Here is a 20,088-nt window from a genome sequence, read left to right as displayed (position 1 = left end):
CCCTAGTCCCATGGGGCGGGCAACGGCAGCTGGGGGTCGCCCCGCCCTCTGGGATTCTCTCCGGGCCTCTCCCGGAGCCGTGAATGTTCAGCGTGGCCCCTCTGCTAATGGCAGACAGAGAGTTTTGTCTGCTGCCCGGGCGGAACTCCGGCACTTCCCGTCCGGGTCGCAGAGCCGGCCTTTGAAACTTTCCCCAGCCCCGGTCCTCTCCGAGATCTCCGGCTATCCCTAGTCCCACGGGGCGGGCAACGGCAGCTGGGAGACCTCCGTACCCTCAGCGACTCTCTCTGGGTCCCTCCGGGCGCCGCGAAAACCAGGCGGGGTCTCCCCGCCGATGGCGGGGAGAGACTCTCCCCGCAGGCTCAGGTGTGCAACTCCAAAGTTTCCCTCTGCATTTAGGAGTAATTGCGGGGGGTTTAGGTAGGGTTCTGGTCACCTGTTTCCACCGTCGCTCCTCTGTTGTGTGCTCGCTCCTGCCCTAGATGTGTGTAGATCATCTGGGGGCGTCCGTTGGAAGAAAGCCGCTTGCGGGTACTAGGCTGCTCGTCGGGGTCGGAGAGTTTTCACCTATTTCCACATCCTCCCGGAGGAAAGTCCGTCCGCCTTCCGATGTATAGTCACGTGGGTATCTCAGACGTCCTGAGATGCTGTCTGGATATCCTTTGTCAAGCGATAAGTGTCCAAATAATTGTAGACTCGAAGGGGGAGAGACAAAGAGGACTACTCACGGCGCCATCTTGGATCTTCTCCCCCCTTGTCTTATTTTTTAATGCATTTCAAAGTAATTGGAGACATCAGTATGCTTTCCTCTAAATATTTAAGCATGAATATCATTAAGTAGAGTTCAATATTTATGTACATTTTTTCTTTTGAGGTAAAATTTCTGTGTATATGATGCATAAATCTGATGTGAACATTTGCTGAGGTTTGATAAATGTATACATCTGTATAGCCCAAGCTCCCTCAAGATACAGAGTATTACCATCATCCTGTAAAGTTTCCTCATTCTTTTTTTCAATAAATCCTCATATCTACCCCTAAGAGACAACCATTATTCTGATTTTTTTCTACCATAGATGACTGCATACACTTTTAGGTAAGATTCTTTCACTCAGCATATTATATTTTGAGATTTATCTATGTTGTTATTCTATGAATATATGAATAGTTTATACCTTTTTATTGCTGAGTAGTATTCCACTGTATGAAAATCCCACGGTTTATCCATTTTCCTAGTGATGGATACCTGGGCTAGTTTTTGACTGTTATGAATAAAGCTGCTATAAAAATTGTAGTAGTCTTAGTATGCACATATGTTTTAATTTCTCCTATGTAAATATGTAAGAGGTGGAGTCATACATTAGGTATTTGCTTAGGCTTTTTTTCTTTTCGAGGAAGATTATCCCTGAGCTAACATCTGCTGCCAATCCTCCTCTTTTTGCTGAGGAAGACTGGCCTTGAGCTAACATACATGCCTATCTTCCTCTACTTTATATGTGGGACACTTACCACAGCATGGCTTGACAGGTGGTGCCATGTCCGCACCCGGGATCCAAACTGGCAAACCCTGGGCTGCTGAAGCGGAACATGTGAACTTAACTGGGCTGGCCCTACGCTTAGTTTTATAATAAACTTCTAGACTACTCTCCAAAGCATTGTACCGTTATACTCCTAAAACAATGTATTGCTCTTTCTTTCCTTCTTCTTTCTTTAGATTTGATTTGTTGTTTGATTTTGAACTTTTTCAGATAGAAGCTTAGATATTGACTTTCAGCCTTCTCTTCTAATACATGCATTTAAAGGTATACATTTATTTAAATATATTGCTTTAGATCCATCCTTTATGTTTCTATAAGTCATATTTTCATTATGATTCATCGAAAATATTTAAAATTTCCATTGTGATTTATTTACTCTTTTGACCCATGGGTTATTTAGAAGTGCTTCAGTTAATTTCTGAGTAATAGGAAATTTTCTTGATTTTTAAAAATGATTCACTTCTAGTTTAATTGCGTTATAGTCAGAGAATATGCTATTGAAGATTTCAGTCCTTTGAAATTTGTTGAGACTTGCTTTATGACCCAGCATATGGTCCATTTGGTGTGTGTTTTGTGTATAGTTTGTACATTGTTTTTATTTGGACCTGTGTACTATGTATATTTATTAAGTCTAGTTGGTTAATCACATAGTTCAAATCTTCTATATCTTAGTAAATTTTGTCTGCTTGATCTTGTAGCTATTGACAAAGGTGTGTTAATCTCCAATGTGATTATGTATTTGTCCGTATCATCTATTAGTCTTGTATATTTTTGCTTTATATATTATTAAGTTTTCTTATTGGGTCCATTCAGATTTAGAATTACAATATCTTCTCTTTGGTATGACTTTCTAATTGTTAAGAAATGTCTTTCTTTATCTTTAGTAGTGCTTATTGCCTTAAGTCTACTTTGTCTGATATTGGCATAGCTATACCAGCTTCCTTTTTATTGGTTTTTTGGATGGTATATCTTTTCCCATCATTTTATTTTCAGTCTTTCTATGTCCATAAATAGTCTTTTAGTAGAGTGAGTATTTAACATGATAACAAATATAATTTGAGTTTAAAGCTACCATCTTACTATTTGTTTTATATTTTACCCACATGTAGTATGCTTTTTCTCTTCTTACGTCTTACCTTCTTTGGTTCAATCAAATATTTTAATTATTCTTTTTCTCACCTCAATTTTAATGGCTGTCCTAGAAATTAGTATATGAATTTTGAGTTATTGCAGTGTAATGTAAATTTTTACTTCTGCCACTTCCTGTACAATGCAGATATCTTAGAAACTTTACCTTCGGTTACCCATTCCTGACTTTTTTGTTATTGTTGTTGTGCATTTTAAAGCTACAGATATTTTAAAATTAAGTTAGTAGTGTTAATAATGTTATTATTTTTACATTCATTCTTCATTCATGTATGCCAACATATTTACCTTTTCTATCTCTCTTCCCTTTTGCATCTGTTTTTTTTCTATTATCATTTCCCTTCTATTGGAAGAACTCCCTTTTAGTATTTCTTTTACTGATAAGTTCTTTGTTTTTGTTTTCCTAAAATCACCTTTATTTCATTTTTTGAACATTTTGACTGTGAATAGGTTTCTTGGTTGGCACTTATTGTCTTTCAGAATTTTTAAGAAGTCATTCTATTGTCTTCTGCCATTCATCCTTTCTCTTGAAAGTCCTCTTTCAGTATTGATTGTTGCTTCTTTAAATATGTTTGTTTTTTCCTCTAGCTGTTTAAAGATGTGGCTTTATGTCTCGTTAGTGTTAGAAAATTCTTGGTTGTTATCACTTCAGATATTGCTTCTTTCTTGTTTTCTCTGTCCTTTCTTCTAGGATTTCAATGTATGTATGTTAGAACCTTTCAGTAGATTCCATATGCCTCTTACACTCTTTTCTATATTTTTCGACCTTTATCTCTCTGTGCTTTCGTTTGGATATTTTCTGTTAACTTCTGTTCTAGTTCATGGTTGCTCTGCTGGAGGCAGCAAGTACAGACAACACTTTTGGGAAATTTTGCTGTGAAGAGCAAGGATATAGAAGCAGTAATTGAACCATGTGGGAATAAAGAAAGGGTTTTGCTTATTTGCTTTTGGTTGGGACATACTAACATGTTTACATTATGATTTGAATGATTAAGTCTGTGTGAAAGAGAAAAAGATGATGATTTTTGGATAAAAGTCCTTGAGAAGGTAAGACAAAACATAATCTAAAACACAATAGGAAGGATTTTGCTTTGATACAAGTGAGACTTAAAGAGGATAGGCACTGATTTGTGTATATCAGTGGTCTTGTGTGATGGAATTCTGGCTTGACCAATGGAAAATATGCAGCTGCTTTAAGTTTCTAGACTCTTAAATTTTAGGTATATGTGTTGGGCATATGGGAAATTTGTCCAAGAAATGGAGAGTCATGTGAAAGGGTAGACCGTTGTTACAGGTAACTAATTCTGTTTTCTATTTCAGTGTATCCTCAGTGATAATCTACCTTTATCTTTATCTCTCAGGGTACTCCAAGTATTATAGTATACATTTAAGGAAATATTTAATTAATTCATTAATTAAATTTTTTGTCATATAGTTAATATTTCTGTGCTACATAGTTATAGTTAATTTCTTATAGTGCATTTAAAATTAATTCTCTTTTTAAAAATTATTTTGTTGAAGTCATATTCGTTTACAACATTGTGTAATTTCAGGTGTACATTATTATATATCAGTTTCTCTATAGACTACATCGTGCTCACCACCAATAGTCCAATTTTTATCCATCACCATACATATGTGCCCCTTTACCCCTTTTTCCCACGCCCCCCGACCCCCTTCATCTCTGGTAACCACTAATCTGTTCTCTTTATCCCTGTGTTTGTTTATCATCCACATATGAGTGAAATCATATGGTGTTTGTCTTTCTCTGTCTGGCTTATTTTGCTTAACATTGTACCCTCAAGATCTATCCATGTTGTTGCAAATGGGACAATTTTGTCTTTTTTTATGGCTGAATAGTATTCTATTGTATTTGTATATACCACATCTTCTTTATCTATTCATCAGTTGATGGACACTTGGGTTGCTTCCATGTCTTGGCTATTGTGAATAATGCTGCACTGAACATAGGGATACATAATTCTCTTTGAATTGTTGATTTCATGTTCTTTGGGTAAAAATCAAGTAGTGGGATAGCTGGATCATATGGTATTTCTATTTTTAATTTTTTGAGAACTCTCCATACTGTTTTCCATAGTGGCCGCACCAGTTTGCATTCCCACCAGCAGTATTTGAGAATTCTCTTTTCTCCACAACCTCTCCAACATTTGCTATTTTTTGTCGTGGTAACTATAGCCATTCTAACAGGTTAAGATGATATCTTGTTGTAATTTTAATTTGCATTTCCCTAATAATTAGTGATGCTGAACATCTTTTCATGTGCCTGTTGGCCATCTGTATATCTTCTTTGGAAAAATGACTGTTCATATCCTCTGCCCCCCCCTTTTTTTTTTAAGAAAGATTAGCCCTGAACTAACATCTGCTGCCAATGCTCCTCTTTTTTGCTGAGGAAGACTGGCCCTGAGCTAACATCCGTGCCCATCTTCCTCTACTTTATACATGGGACACCTACCATAGCATGGCTTGACAAGTGGTGCTGCATAGGTCTGCACTCAGGATCTGAATTGGCGAACCCTGTACCCCCAAGTTGGAGTGTGTGAACTTAACCTCTGCACCACCAGGCCAGCCCCTCCTCTGCCTGTTTTTTGATCTTTTGTTTATTTTTTGTTGAATTGTATAAGTTCTTGATATATTTTGGAAATTAACCCCTTGTTGGATATATGATGTAGGTTTTCTTTTCATTTTGTTCATGGTTTCCTTTGCCTTGCAGAAGCTTTTTAGTCTGATGTAGTCCCATTTGTTTATTTTTTCTTTTGTTTCTCTTGCCTGAGTAGACATGGTATTTGAAAAGATCCTTCTAAGACTGATGTCAAAGAGTGTACTACCTATATTTTCTTCTAGGATTTTATGGTTTCAGGTCTTATATTCAAGTCTTTAACCCATTTTGGGTTAATTTTTGTGTATGGTATAAGATAATGGTCTACTTTCATTCTTTTGCATGTGGGTATCCAGTTTTTCCAACACCATTTATTAAAGAGACTTTCCTTTCTCCATTGTATGTTCTTCACTCCTTTGTCAAAGATTAACTGTCCATAGATGTGTGGGTTTATTTCTGGGCTCTCGATTCTGTTCCATTGATGTGTGTTTGTTTTTGTGCCAGTACCATGCTGTTTTGATTACTATAGTTTTGTAGTATATTGTGATGCCTCCAGCTTTGTTCTTTCTTTTCAGGGTTGCTTTAGCTATTTGGGGTCTTATGCTATTCCATATAAATTTTAGGATTCTTTGTTCTATTTCTGTGAAGAATGTCGTTGGGCTTCTGATTGGGATTGCGTTGAATCTGCAGATTGCTTTTGGTAATATGGACATTTTAACTATGTTTGTTCTTCAGTCCCTCGGCATGGAATATCTTTCCAGTTCTTTATGTCTTCTTCAGTTTCTTTCAATAATGTCTTATAGTTTTCAGTGTATAGGTCTTTCACCTCCTTGGTTTAATTTGTTCCTAGATATTTTCTTCTTTTTGTTGTGATTGCAAATGGGATTGTATTCTTGACTGTCTTTGTGTTAATTCTTTATTAGTGTGTAGAAATGCAACTAATTTTTTTTTCCTGCACAAGATTCACCCTGAGCCAAGATCCATTGCCAATCTTCCTTTTTGTCCTTGAGGAAGATTTGCCCTGAGCTAACATCTGTGCCAGTCTTTCTCTATTTTGTATGTGGGTTGCCGCCACAGCACGGCCACTGCCAAGTGGTATGAGTCAGTGACTGGGAACAGAAGTCAGGCCAGTGAAGCAGAGCATATTGAACTTAACCACTAGGCCATGGGGCTAGCCCAAATTTTGTAAGTTGATTTTGTACCTTGCCACTTTGCTGTAGTTGTTGATTATTTCTAATAGTTTTCTAGTGGATTCTTTAGGGTTTTCTATAGATAGAATCATGTCATCTGCAAATAGAGTTTCACTTCTTCCATTCCAATTTGGGTACTTTTTATTTCTTTTTCTTGCCTAATTGCTCTGGCCAAAACCTCCAGTAGGATGTTGAATAAGAGTGGCAAGGCCCCGGCACCATGGCCGAGTGGTTAAGTTTGCATGCTCCACTTTGGCGGCCCAGGGTTTGCCTGTTTGGATTCTGGATGTGGACCTACGCACTGCTGATCAAACCATAATGCAGGGGCATCCCACATAGAACTAGAATGACTTGCAACTAGGATACACAGTGATGTACTGGGGCTTTGAGGAGGGGAAAAAAAAAAGAGGAAATTGGCAACAGATGTTAGCTCAGAGCCAATCTTGTAAAAAAAAAAAAAACAAAACAAAAAAGAGAGTGGTGAGGGTGGGCATGCTTGTCTTGTTCCTGTTCTCAGAGGGATGGCTTTTAGTTTTTCAACGTTAAGTATGATGTTGGCTGTGGGTTTGTCATATGTGGCCTTTATTATGTTGAGGTACTTCCTCTGTACCCATTTTATTGAGAGTTCTCATAAATGAATGTTGGATCTTGTGAAATGCTTTCTCTGCGTCTCTTTAGATAATCTTGCGATTTTTATTCTTCATTTTCTTAATGTGATGTATCACATTGATTGATTTGCAGGTGTTGAACCATACCTGCATCCCTGGTATAAATCCCACATGATCATAGTGTATGATCCTTTTAATGTATTGCTGTATTCAATTTGCCAATATTTTGTTGAGGATTTTTGCATCTATGTTCATTAGTGATATTGGCCTGTAATTTTCCTTCTTTGTGTTGTCCTTATCTGGTTTTGGTATTGGGGCGATGTTGACCTCAGAATGCATTAGAAAGCATTCCATCCTCTTCACTATTTTGGAATAGTTTGAGAAGTCTAGGTATTAAATCTTCTTTGAATGTTTCGTGGAATTCTCCAGAGAAGCCATCTGGTCCTGGACTTTTGGTTTTTGGGCAATTTTTGATTACTGTTTCAATATCCTTACTTGTGATTGGTCTATTCAGATTTTCTGTTTGTTCTTGGTTCAGTTTTGGGAGGTTGTATGAGTCCAAGAATTTATCCATTTCTTCTAGGTTATCCAATTTGGGGGCATATAGTTTTTCATACTATCCTTTGTATTTCTGTGGTTCCCATTGTATTTTCTCCTCTTTCATTTCTAATTTTGTTTATTTGGGCTTTCTCTCTTTTTTTCTTAGTGAGTCTGGCTAAGGGTTTGTCAGTTTTGTTTGTCTTCTTGAAGAACCAGCTCTTAGTTCATTGATCTTTTCTACTGTTTTTTTTTAGTCTTTATTTCATTTTATTTCTGCTCTGGTTTTTAGTATTTCCCTCCTTCTGCTGACCTTGAGCTTTGTTTGTTCTTTTTCTACTTCTGTTAGGTTTGGTTAAGATTCCTTATTTGAAATTTTTCTTATTTGTTGAGGTGGGCCTGTATTGCTATGAATTTCTCTTAGGACCACTTTTGCTGCATCCCATAAGAGTTACTATGTTATATTTTCATTTTTATTTGTCTCCAGGTATTTTTTAATTTCCCCTTTGATTTCTTCATTGATCCAATGGTTGTTCAGTAGCATGTTGTTTAGTCTCCGCATATTTGTGACTTTCCCAGCATTTTTCTTGTAGTTGATTTCTACTTTCATAACATTGTGGTTGAAGAAGATGCTTGATGTGATTTCAGTCTTCTTAAATTTGTTGAGACTTGCTTTTTTTCCCAACATGAAGTCTGTCTTTGAGAATATTCCATGTACGCTTGAGAAGAATGTGTATTCTGCTTATTTTGAATTGAGTGTTCTCTATATATCTATTAAGTCCATCTGGTCTAGTGTTTCATTTGTTTCCTTGTTGTTCACTGTTTCCTTGTTGACTTTCTATCTGGATGATCTATCCATTTATGTAAGAGGGATATTGAGGTTCCATGTTATTATTGGGTTGCTGTAAATTTCTCCATTTAGGTCTGTTAGTACTTGCTTTATATGTTTTGGTGCTCTTGCAGGCTGGGCTACAACTCTCAATGAGTTTGCACAGGCTGTGCTGTCCTTGCCTCCTCTTATAGTCACGTCAGTTGTTGTTTGAATATCTGTGACCTGGCTCACTGCTGCAGGGGAGGGGATGGGTACATTCACCTAGTTCCACTGCCTCCCAGAGATCCAGTCCATCCCTCTTCAGATACACAGTTGCATGGGTCTCTCAGATGTCCTGTTGTGCTGTGCAAGGAATCCTCTGCTTGTTAGTGAATGTCCATTTAGTGTAACTTAAGGGGAAGAGACAAAGGGAACAACTCACTCCACCTTGATGCTGACATCACTCTGTCTAAAATTAATTTTTAATAATATTTTGATGGGGCTGGCCCTGTGGCCAAGTGCTTAAGCTCGCACGCTCTGCTTTGGCACCCCAGGGTTTTGCTGGTTCGGATCCTGGGTGCAGACATGGCATTGCTTGTCAGGCCATGCTGAGACGGTGTCCCACATGCCACAGCTAGAAGGACCCACAACCAAAAATACACAGCTCTGTACTGGGGGCTTTGAGGGAAAAAAGGAAAGGTAAAATCTTAAAAAATATATATAATATTTTGAATAGAAAATCAACTTTTCTAACATATTTTCTTTTACAGTTTTGTGAGTACTTGAATAACACAACCATGTTTCGGAATAGTCTCAAGATGCTTCTTACTGGAGGGAAATCAAGTCGTAAAAACAGATCAAGTGGTAAGTGACTGTGCTACATTTATTCTGTGTGACGTTTTGGAAAAGGATGTTCTTTTAGGGATCTAAATTAATACTACAATACTTTATATATTTATTTATTAAATGGTTTATTTAATTTGGGAAAAAAAAGTTTACATTCCTGTAGAGTGTCATACTCTTTAGTAAGAGGTGGGAGCACTTGAATACTTATCAGGAACAGTCAGGTAAAGTTTGTGAAGGAAAAATATTTATTTCTAATATATGAGAGAGTAATGCTTCTGTCCACTATTATTAAAAACCTTCTAGACCTAAATTTACTTTTTGACTTATCATGCAGTTATTTCAGTCTTAACTACTCTTTGGGGAATGAGACTGTAAAAATAGGTCCCTATTTTCTATAACCTCAAAGGGTTACGGAAAGTAAAATATAAATTGAAGATTTTTACAGTCATTAACATAAATCTTATAAAGATTTTTTTTAAGAACAAGGGGATAATTCTTAGGCTTTTAAGGTAAAAACAAACCAAAACTATGCATACGTTTTTGGGAGAAATTTTGAAGAGAAATCTACTAAATGTTTGTTTTCTTTTAATGGTTTGTAGATATTTATTATATTCTTTTAATCTTTTCAATTTTCTCCTTTTTCTACATTTTACAAGTTTACATTGGTAATGTATTCATTATCATTCCCTTCAAAATGTTTTTTAACTCCAGTTGTGATTTCTGCTTGACCCATAGATATTTAAAGTATAATTGTTAATTTCCAAACAGTTGATTTCCTGGTTATATTTTTATTAACTTACCTTAATTGTGCTGTTATCAGAGAACCCATCCTGTATTATTCTTTTGATATTTATTGAGATTTGCGTTACAGCTTAGCATATGATCAATTTTGGTAAATGTTATGAATGCCACCTGAAAATAATGTGGCTTCTTGAGTTATTGGGTGTATCATAGGTCAGTTTTGTTAATGGTGGTCCTTAAATATTTTTTTATCTTTACTTATTTAAAAAAAATTGTTTATTGATATGATAAATGTGTGATTAAATTTCACACTATGATTGTGGAATTGTCTATTTCTCCTTCTATTTCCTGACAGTTTTTGTCTTGGAGTCTTATATATTTGGAACCTGTCTTATTAGTTACATTGAAATTTAGAATTGCTATATCTTCCTGGTGAATTGACTGTTTTAACGTAATGAAATGTCCCTCTTTATTTCTAATAATGCCTTTTGTTTGAAAATTGACTTTGTCTAATATTAGTATATCTATCCCAGCTTTCTTTTGAGTAGTGTTTGCAAGGTGTGCTTTGTTCCACTCTTTTACTTTCAGCATTGCTATATTGTTATACTGTTGGTAACATATAGTTGTTTTCTTTTTTATTCATGCAGACCAGTTTTTTCTCTCATGGGGAACATTGGTTTGTCTACATGAATTCAATTGGTGATACATTTGGGGTTAAATATAGCGTATTACTATGTGCTTTCTACTTGTCCTGCCTGTTCTATGCTTTTTCTCTCTCCTTTCTTGCTTTATTTTGAATTGATCAAAAGATTTTTTATTATTTTATATCTCCCCCCCCTTGACTTGGCAATTATGTGCTTTTATAATTCTTTCAGTGGTTGCCTTGGAGATTAAAACATCAAAGTTGTATTTCAGTTGGTACTTTTACGCTCTTCTTGGACAATGCAAGAGCCTTAGATTCTTTTTACCCATATGTATTTTAACCTTCATAAGACATTGTTATCGTTGTTTTGTGTAGTCAGAGTTATGTATTTTTACCCACATGTTTGACCTTTTCATTGATTTTCATTTCTTCCTGCATCCCTCACTTTCTAGATGGGATCACCTTTCTTTTTGTCTTGAGAAGACCTTTATAATTTCCTTTAGTTGGGATCTTCATATGGCAAGTTTACTTTGCTTTTGTTTATCTGAAAATATCTTTTTTTGCCCTTGTATTTTGCAGGATATTTTTGCTGGGAGTAGAATTTTATGTTGGCAGTTATTTTATTTCAGCACTTTCAAATGTTGTCCATTGTCTTCTGGCTTCTTGAATTACTTCTGATGAGAAATCAACTCTCAGTCTAATTGCTGCTTCTTTAAAGATGACCTTTTTTCTCTTTATTTTTAGTTTTATAGATTTACATTATTGTGCCCAGGAGTGTTTTTATTTTTATCTATGTGTGTTTATTTTCTATTTATTTATGTATATAGGGTTTCGTGAATGTGTGGCTTGATGTGTTTCATCAGTAGGGGAAAGCTATTACCTGTTATCTTTTCAAATTTTAATTTTTTTTTGCCATTTTCTCTCTCTCTGTTCTTTCTAGGGCTCTAGTTATGCATTTGGTAGACCACAGGCATATCATCTATATCTCTTCCATTCTCTATCTATCCTTTCGTCTCTATATGCCTTATGCTGGATATTTTCTTTTGATCTTACAGTTCAGTAATTCACTCTTCATTGGTATATAATCTACTCTTAACTGTATTCAGTTCTTGATTTTAGTTTTTGTATATTTCGTTTCTACAACTTCCATTTGCTGTATTTTTTTTTTTAATTTGGAAATAATTTTAAGCTTACTGAAAGGTTGCAACAATAGTACTAAGAACTTCCCATACTCTTCCACAGATTCGCAAATTAACTTTTTTCTGTATTTTTGCTTTATCATTCTCTTTATATACATACATACGCTCTGTTTCCCTCTCTCCCCAACTCTACCCTCTCTCTCTTAATCACGTTTTTTTAAAGTCACTTGAGGCTAAGTTAAATACATCATGCCCCTTTACTCCTAAATTTTTCAGTGTGTATTCCTTTTTTTTTAACTTTTTATTAAGATTATGATAGTTTATAATCCTGTGAAATTTCAGTTGTTCATTATTGTTAGTCATGTTGTAGGTGCACCACTTCATCCTTTGTGCCCTCCCCTCACCCCCTCAGTGTGTATTTCTTAAGAACAAGGAGATTCTTTTACATAACCACAGTACTGTTATCATCCTCGGGCAATTTAACATTGATACAATACTTTTATTGAATCTACCGTGTATTTTCCAAATTTTGTCAAGTTACCCAGTAATTTTCTTCGTAGAATTTCCCCTCTTCCTTTCCAAGATTCAGTCCAAGATAACGTATTGCATTACTTGTCATGTCTTTTTACTCTCATTTAATTTGAAACAGTTTCTCAGCCTTTCTTAACGTTTTTGGAGAATAAAAGCTTGCTTTCTTTTTAAAAAACTAGAGCACTTCTATTTTTTTTTTTTTTATTGTTAGAATCGGGTTATGTCTCTGTGGTCTGAATGTTACATAAAATATCACACCTGAATGTACACAATATCCATCTGTCACTCATAAGTGATTTTGATGACCAAATCAAAGTGCCCTCTAGTTTCTCTGCTATATGGATACTAATTTTCCCCTTTCAACTTAAAAACAATCTGCAGGTAGACACCATTTGTCTCTTTTTATTGTTTTCAGTTCTTTGCCAATATTCTCAATCTTGTCTCTTACCTCCCTGAACATAGTAAGTCTATATATCTATATTTATTTACCTTAAAAATCTCTGTCTGATAACTTTAAAAGTGTCTGTTTCTATTGTCTGTTTCTTTTGGTTTTTACTAATGTTATTTTATTTCCTCTTGTGCCTAGTTATTTTTTTAAAATAAGCTTTTCATTTTGGATTAATGTTAGATTTATAGGAAAGTTACAAAGATGGTACAGAGAACTCCTATATATGCCTTACCCAGTTTCCCCATTGTTACATCTTATATTACCATGGTGCATTTGTCAAAACTAAGAAACCAGCATTGGTACATTACTATTAACTAACCTCCAGACTTTTATTTGGATTTCATTAGTTTTTCCATTAATGTCCTCATTCTGTTCCAGAATCCAATCCGGAGAACTATGTTGCATTTAATTATTGTGTCTCCCCAACATTGATTGGGTTTGGCAGAAGACAGATTTTAATTTTCATCACCCACTACTCACTCTTTGATTTTATATTTACACACACACACGTCCCACTGGTCACTCTTTGATTCTATGTTTATCCCCCCCGCCTTGAGATCCAAGCTGCCTCCAAATTTGACGTTTAAAAAAATGATTTATTCAAAATTTGCTTTCTGGCCTAGAATCATGATTTTCTTAGCCACCTTCAGTTGTTCCCTGTTGACAGCAGCGCTAGCATTTTCTATCACTTCACAACAATTGCTTCATACAAGATAAATAGTAGAAAACAATAAAGCCATATTAAGATGCAGATGCTGGATAGTCTCTTTGACCTGAAGCTGGAAGTGACTCATTTCCACATGCTATCCTTATTAGAGGTAGGCATCGAATTTGTGCTTTAACAAAATTACAAATTATTGTATCATAGACTTTTGAGTAACTACTGCTTTAGTAGAGATGATACTAATAAATCCATACATGTCAAGGTTCTACTGTAGTATTCAAGCTAATTTCTTTGATTTACTACGTGTTTAATTTGTGAGTAATGATTTTGGGGGGTCTTATTCTAGTATTTATTCTTCTTGGTGGTTTTTCATGTAAAAGTTTTATAATTTAGAGTAGTTATAAGTTAGAGTAGTTATAAGAATAGTGACTTGCATTCTGTATGGAAGGAACTCTTTTTGTAGAGAAGCAGTACATTTTTTTCAAATGTACTCCAAAGCAAGAATAAATTTTATATCAAAAGAAAAAGTATATTTGTGGAATGACATTAGGTTTTTCATCATTGCAGTTTTTTCTTTAATTGTTAATGAATAATTGGGTAGCTACTTTATTCTTTACATTAACTTTGGTTCATGGCTTATTTTTAAGATTAATAAGGTAAGTTTTCTCATAGGCATAATCGTTTGTATTGTTTTAGGAACCCAACTTAGTATTTACTTTAAAAAGGATTTGTAATGAAAGGAAATTGCCTGTTCTAATTTGTCTTTTAAATAGTTGATCTGAACTTTTCTGAAGGACTAGATAAATATTTCACAGAAATAGATTTATATCAAGTAATAACAATGAATTTTCTCAGGCAAAATTTTCCCCCTAAGGACATGTGAATATCAGCTTTGAATTTTTAAACTTCATTCAGATTTATGAAGTAAAAATTGTTTCTGATGCATGTGGAACTAGGTATTCCTAAGTTTTGTGAAAAGACAACTGTGTGGCTCCTTTGAATTATGAGTTATAACAAAAATATTTATATTTCTGTTTTCTAAAAGTTAAATGTTTATATATATTTTCTTAACTTCTGTCTTAACTTTATTATTTAAGATCCTGCTAGTAATTAATAAAAATTCAAGTATACTTCTTTCATGTAAGTAATGCCATTGTTAGGTATCATTGTGTCATTGTTTTGGTAAATCATCATTCAAGCATGAGGGGGAAAAAAACTGTCAATTTCAGATACTCAAGAACTCCGAAAATATAGTATTCTAAGTATAACACAGCCATTGGGAGAAATAAAATTGCTCGAGGGTATCTCCCAGCCAAATAAAAAATAAATGTGAGGAAGGCTGGAGATGCCGAAAGAAAAGCAAGCAAAGTAAGTAAAACTTATAGTTAAATATAAATAATTGCTGATAATGTACTACAACAAGTAGAATTTATTCCAGAAATGCAAAGATACTTCTGTATCAGAAAATCAACAGAAGTTTTTAACTTAAAAAAAATTAAAAGCCACATTATTTTATCATTATATTTTGAAAAAGCATTTTAGAAAACTGAGCAGCCATTAAAAATGTCATTAAAAGAGAAAAAAGATACTTTAAATATAATAAAGACTATTTACCAAAGCCAACAGCTAAACATCATACTAAACAAAGAAATGTAGCGGCCATTTCCATTAAAACAGAAACGTGATAGAGATTTCTCTTATTACCACTCTTTCAAAATTGTTTGGGAGGTTCTAGTGTACAGTAAAGACAAGAAAATAAAATTACTAGTATAAATATTGGAAAAGAAAAGACAGTGTTTTTCAATGAGGTGAAAACCCCAGAGAATCCATTAAATATTTCCTGGAAATATTAATATAATTTGGCAAGGTGGTTGGCAGTCTTAGCTCTACCAGTATTTACTGATTAGAAATGTAAATGAGAAAAAATTTACATTCTCAATGATAATAATTGCCAAATTCTCAGGAATAGATTTAACAAGAAACTTTATTGAGGTATGTAAGACTTGGACAAATGGAAAGACATATCATGTTTCTGGATTTACACATAAATTTATTGCAGTTCCGTTTAGGAAAACAGCAGGTTCATTTTCAATTTAGTAAAATAACTTTAAAGTTCTGTTGAAGAACAAATGAGAATAACCAAGGATGAAAAAATAATAATTGATTTTAGTGGGGTATAAAGGTATTAAAATTAAATACATACTTACATTGTTAGACAAATATGCTAGATATGTCTAGGACAGAGAGCAAGGAAAACCATGATATTAATGAGGCAAGAGCATACTTCATTTTGTGGAACTGTCCAGCGTATTGTAGGACACACTGCCGTTATGACCAAAAGATGCTTTCTAAATTTTCAAACAATCATAGTCTGCCCTTGATTGAGATCTTAGCTAGAGCTAAATGGAGGTGTTAGATGTTATTATTATTTTGTCATTATATTACCTTAAATTCTTGGGGCTCTGATTCTTCTGTTATATTTTATGACTTGTTCATGATGGATCATTTCCTCTTGTGTTTTCTAAGGTTTGTTTATAAGCTCACCTTAGTTAGGAATTGTTTTCTGTGGGGATCCCGTGCTGTTGACTGTTGAAATGCCTCTTCTGCTAGGCACTGCTCGGGTATCATAGGCCTTAGACTGAGTTTTTAAAGTTTTTAATTGTGATAAAATATATTAAACATAAAGTTTGCCATTTTAATCATTTTTAATTGTACAATTTCGTGGCATTAAATACATTCACAGTGTTGTGCAACCATCACCACTATCTATTCCCCAAAATTTTTCATCACCCCGAACCATACTTTGTACCCATTAATCAGTAACTCCCCATTTACCCCACTCCCTCCAGCCCCTCATAACCTCTAATGAATTTGCCTTTTCTAGATATTTCACATAAGTGCAATCATACTATTTTGTCCTTTTGTGTCTAGCTTATTTCACCTGACATAATGTTTTCAGGGTTCATTTCTGTTGTAGCATGTATCAGAACTTCATTCTTTTTTATGATTGAATAATATTCCTTTGTATGTGTATGCCACATTTTGTTTATCCATTCATCCATTAATAGACACTTGGGTTATTTCTATTTTTTAACTGTTGTGAATAATGCTGCTATGAACATTGTTACACAGGTATCTGTTTGAGTTTCTGTTTTCGGTCCCTTTGGGATTATATCTAGGGATGGAATTGCTGGTCATATAGGGAAATGTACAAAGTTTCCTGTGAACCTATGTTTTCATTTCTTTGGGTTAAATGTCCAGGAATGCAATTGCCAGGAGGTATTTTAGTTGCAAAAGTGCCAACTCTTTTCCAGAGTGGCTATACCATTTTACATTCTTACCAGTAATGTGTAAGTGATCCAGTTTCTCCTCATCTTTGCCAGCATTTGGTATTGTTTTTATTTTAGCTATTTTGATAGGTGTGTACTGGTATCTCATAGTGGCTTTAATTTGTGTTTTCCTAGTTGCTAATGATACTGAGCATCTTTTTGTATGCTTATTTGCCATCTGTGTGTCGTCTTTGGTGAGATATCTTTCAATGTCTTTTGACTATCTTCTAATTGGATTGTTTGTTTTGGTGTGTGTTGAGTTTTGAGAGTTCTTTATGTAGTCTATCCTTTGTCAGATAGATACGTGGTTTGCAAATATTTTTCCCAGTCTATTGTCATTTTGTCCGAACAGGATCTTTGTGGAACACAAGTTTTTAATATTGATGAAGTCCAGTTTATCAAGTTTTACTTTTATAGATCATGATTTTGGTTTCTGTTAACAGGTGTTATTCATTAGTCTCTAAGTACTAGGTAGAGTACTGGTTGCTTGGTATTTGAGTTTGAGTTAAATTCTCTTATCCTCTGAGCAAAAATCAGTTCATCTATGAAAATAGGACACTTTGTTAGAAGCATTTGTAACTGGTGGTGTTGTTTTTTGTCCATTGGGGATTGAAATTAATTAAAATTTTTATTGGTCTCTAAATAATAAGTGTTCATAATAAGACTATAAAGGAATATGTACAGTAGTATTTGATGCAAATACATTTTTACTGTAAAAATATCTTTTTCCTTCTAGGGACAGTAAGATTTTTTTTCACTAATAAATCATCAAATTACAACATAGGCTTTTCAAGGGTTTTTACCTTTTCTGTAACCTGTTCTAACACATTAGAAAATGCTCTCCTCTTTAATGTGGGGAAAGGATTTTGCTTATTTAGTGATAGAGCTGCAAAATCTTTTGTAATAAAACCCAAACCTGTCATATTTTTATTGACTGCTGTTTCCTTTTCTGTTTCTCTGCCCATCAATTTGCCCAATTTGTGGTTGGCTGTTGAAATATTTACTCCTTTAGAAATTCATTTGTCCTTGCCAGTTAAGATAGACTGTCATGGAACTTAAAGTGAAAAGTTATTAGAGGAAGTAACAGAATGTGGCTGTATAAAAGAGAATAAGAATCCTTATTTGGTGTTAAAGGACAGTGGGCTGTAAAAGTAAATGTGACTGGAGAGTGAAAAAAGTGGCAAGAACCTTGAAGTTGCATTTTGAAACAAATCTGTTTTGACTGGTTTGGTTATATTTCAGATATTTGTAACAGTTCAGCAATTAAACTAATAGCACTTCTCATCAGATAGACACATACACTTACACTCACATTTTCACATTTATTTCCATCTTATTTTTTCAGAGTTGTTTTAGAGTTATGCTACCTTCACAAGATGAATTATCATGAATTTTGTCTTTTACTGTGCTTTATGTATCATATAATTTTTTTTTTGAGGGGGATTAGCCCTGAGCTAACATCTGCTGCTAATCCTCCTCTTTTTTTTGCTGAGGAAGACTGGCTCTGAGCTAACATATGTGCCCATATTCATCTACTTTATATGTGGGATGCCTGCCACAGCATGGTTTGACAAGTAGTGTGTAGGTCTGCACCTGGGATCCGAACCAGTGAACCCTGGGCCACTGAAGCAGAATGTGCGAACTTAACTGCTGAGCCACCGGGCTGGCCCATCATATAAATTATTTATTCCTTGAAAATTTAGTACTACTCAGACATAAAAATGACTGGCCTGGACTTGTTGGGGCTTTTTGGGGTAGTTTTTGACGGTATTTTCTATTTTATTGTTGTTGATCTAATTAGGTTTCCTTTAGGCAATTTGGAATAATTTATTATTTTCTTAGAAAATTGGCCATTTAATTTAGATTTTAAAATTTATTTGCATGTAGTTATACATATTGTATTCACGTTTAATTCGGTTTTGCCTAATACTGAATATTTTTATATTTCCTGTTTCTTAGCTTTGTCTGAAGCTTATCTGTTTTATTAGCTTTTTCAGAAGATCCAACTCTTGAATTTACTAATTTTATTTTCTTCTCATTTACACTATGAATTTTTCTATGATATAGCTTTTGCTGTATTCTATAAATTTTAATATGTAATAGTCTCATTATTAACTTTTTAAATAGTCTGTAATTGCAGTTTACTTTCTTTTTGACCTGAGTAATTTAATCAGCTTAAAATTTTCCAAGGGATTGATTTTCTTTTTGGTTAACCCTTTGTTATAATTTTATAATTTAATGCACTGTGGTTATAAAATGTGGCTTGTTTATTTGCTTCTCTTTAAAGGAGTGATTGGTGAACTACCTTCTTTAGGCAAGCCACCTGTATTTGTAAATAAAGTTTTATTGGAACATAGCCACAAGCCTTTGTGATAGAGACTGTATGGCCCACAATCCTGAAATATTTATGATTTGGCTCTGTAAGAAAAAGTTTGCTAACCCTTTCTTTGAAGTAGTGAGATTTAATTTTCTTGGCTGGGTTTTGATCAGATTTTATACAATCTAATGGTTGCAGGAAAACAAAACATTTTCTATTGATGGGACAAAGTTTACTGTACTGACTGAGTAAATGTTACTAATTTTTTATCTCCTGCATGTTAATTTTTCGCTTAGTGGAGCTTCCAATACTTTTGCCTTTAATCTGTCTGTATTTTCTATTTAAGTTGTATCTCTTGTATATATCATGTAATTTTGTCTTGTTATTGTTAAATCCAATCTGATTTTCTAATTTCAAATGGTATATTTAGTTCATTTACATTGACTGTATAACTGTTGATATGATTTGGTTTAAATCTCTCATCTTGGTCTTTGTTTCTTTTTTTTTCATTCCATATGTTTCTTGTTCCTCTTTTTTTCCCCCTGCTCCCTGTCTTCTTTAGGATTTATCAAATATTTTTAATTCATTTTCTTGTCTTTTAGCTATACCAAGTCTTGGAATTTATTTTAAAGAGATTATGCAAGGGAATGTAATATGCGTCTTTAACTTTTTATAGTTTAACTTGATTTTCATTTTAGTGTTTTATGAGCACTGTAAAGACCTTATGATATTTAATTCTATTTATGTCCTATTCTTTGTTGTCTTATATTTTACTTCCACTAAGTATATCCATACATACAATGCATTGTATACTGTTGCTTTAAGTAGTCAGTAGTCTGGAAGATGTTTTTTAAATGTCTTTTTACCCATATGTTTCTCCCTTCTAGTATTCTTTATTCCTTCTTGCAAAATGGCGTTTTACCTGGGATAATTCTTTTCTTGAAGCATGTGTCTGCTGGCAATGAATTATCTCAGCCTTTGTC

The 20,088-nt window shown here is 34.3% G+C and overlaps 1 protein-coding gene across 14 annotated transcripts in view; it reads left to right on the top strand.

Moving 5' to 3' along the window:
- TANC2 (tetratricopeptide repeat, ankyrin repeat and coiled-coil containing 2) overlaps positions 1–20,088 on the top strand; it is a 386,637-nt gene that overhangs the window by 60,525 nt on the left and 306,024 nt on the right. For all 14 annotated transcript variants that reach the window (XM_070561684.1, XM_070561681.1, XM_070561680.1 and 11 more), the window contains one exon: positions 9,218–9,311. In XM_070561684.1, the coding sequence (XP_070417785.1) occupies positions 9,245–9,311 (67 nt within the window). In that variant the 5' untranslated portion in view covers positions 9,218–9,244. The remainder of the gene's footprint in view (positions 1–9,217; positions 9,312–20,088) is intronic.

This window comes from Equus przewalskii, chromosome 10 (assembly GCF_037783145.1).
Source record: "Equus przewalskii isolate Varuska chromosome 10, EquPr2, whole genome shotgun sequence".
NCBI classification, from domain to species: Eukaryota; Metazoa; Chordata; class Mammalia; order Perissodactyla; family Equidae; genus Equus; species Equus przewalskii.
Note: the sequence above shows the minus strand (reverse complement) of the source record. Positions and strands in the feature narration are given on the sequence as shown.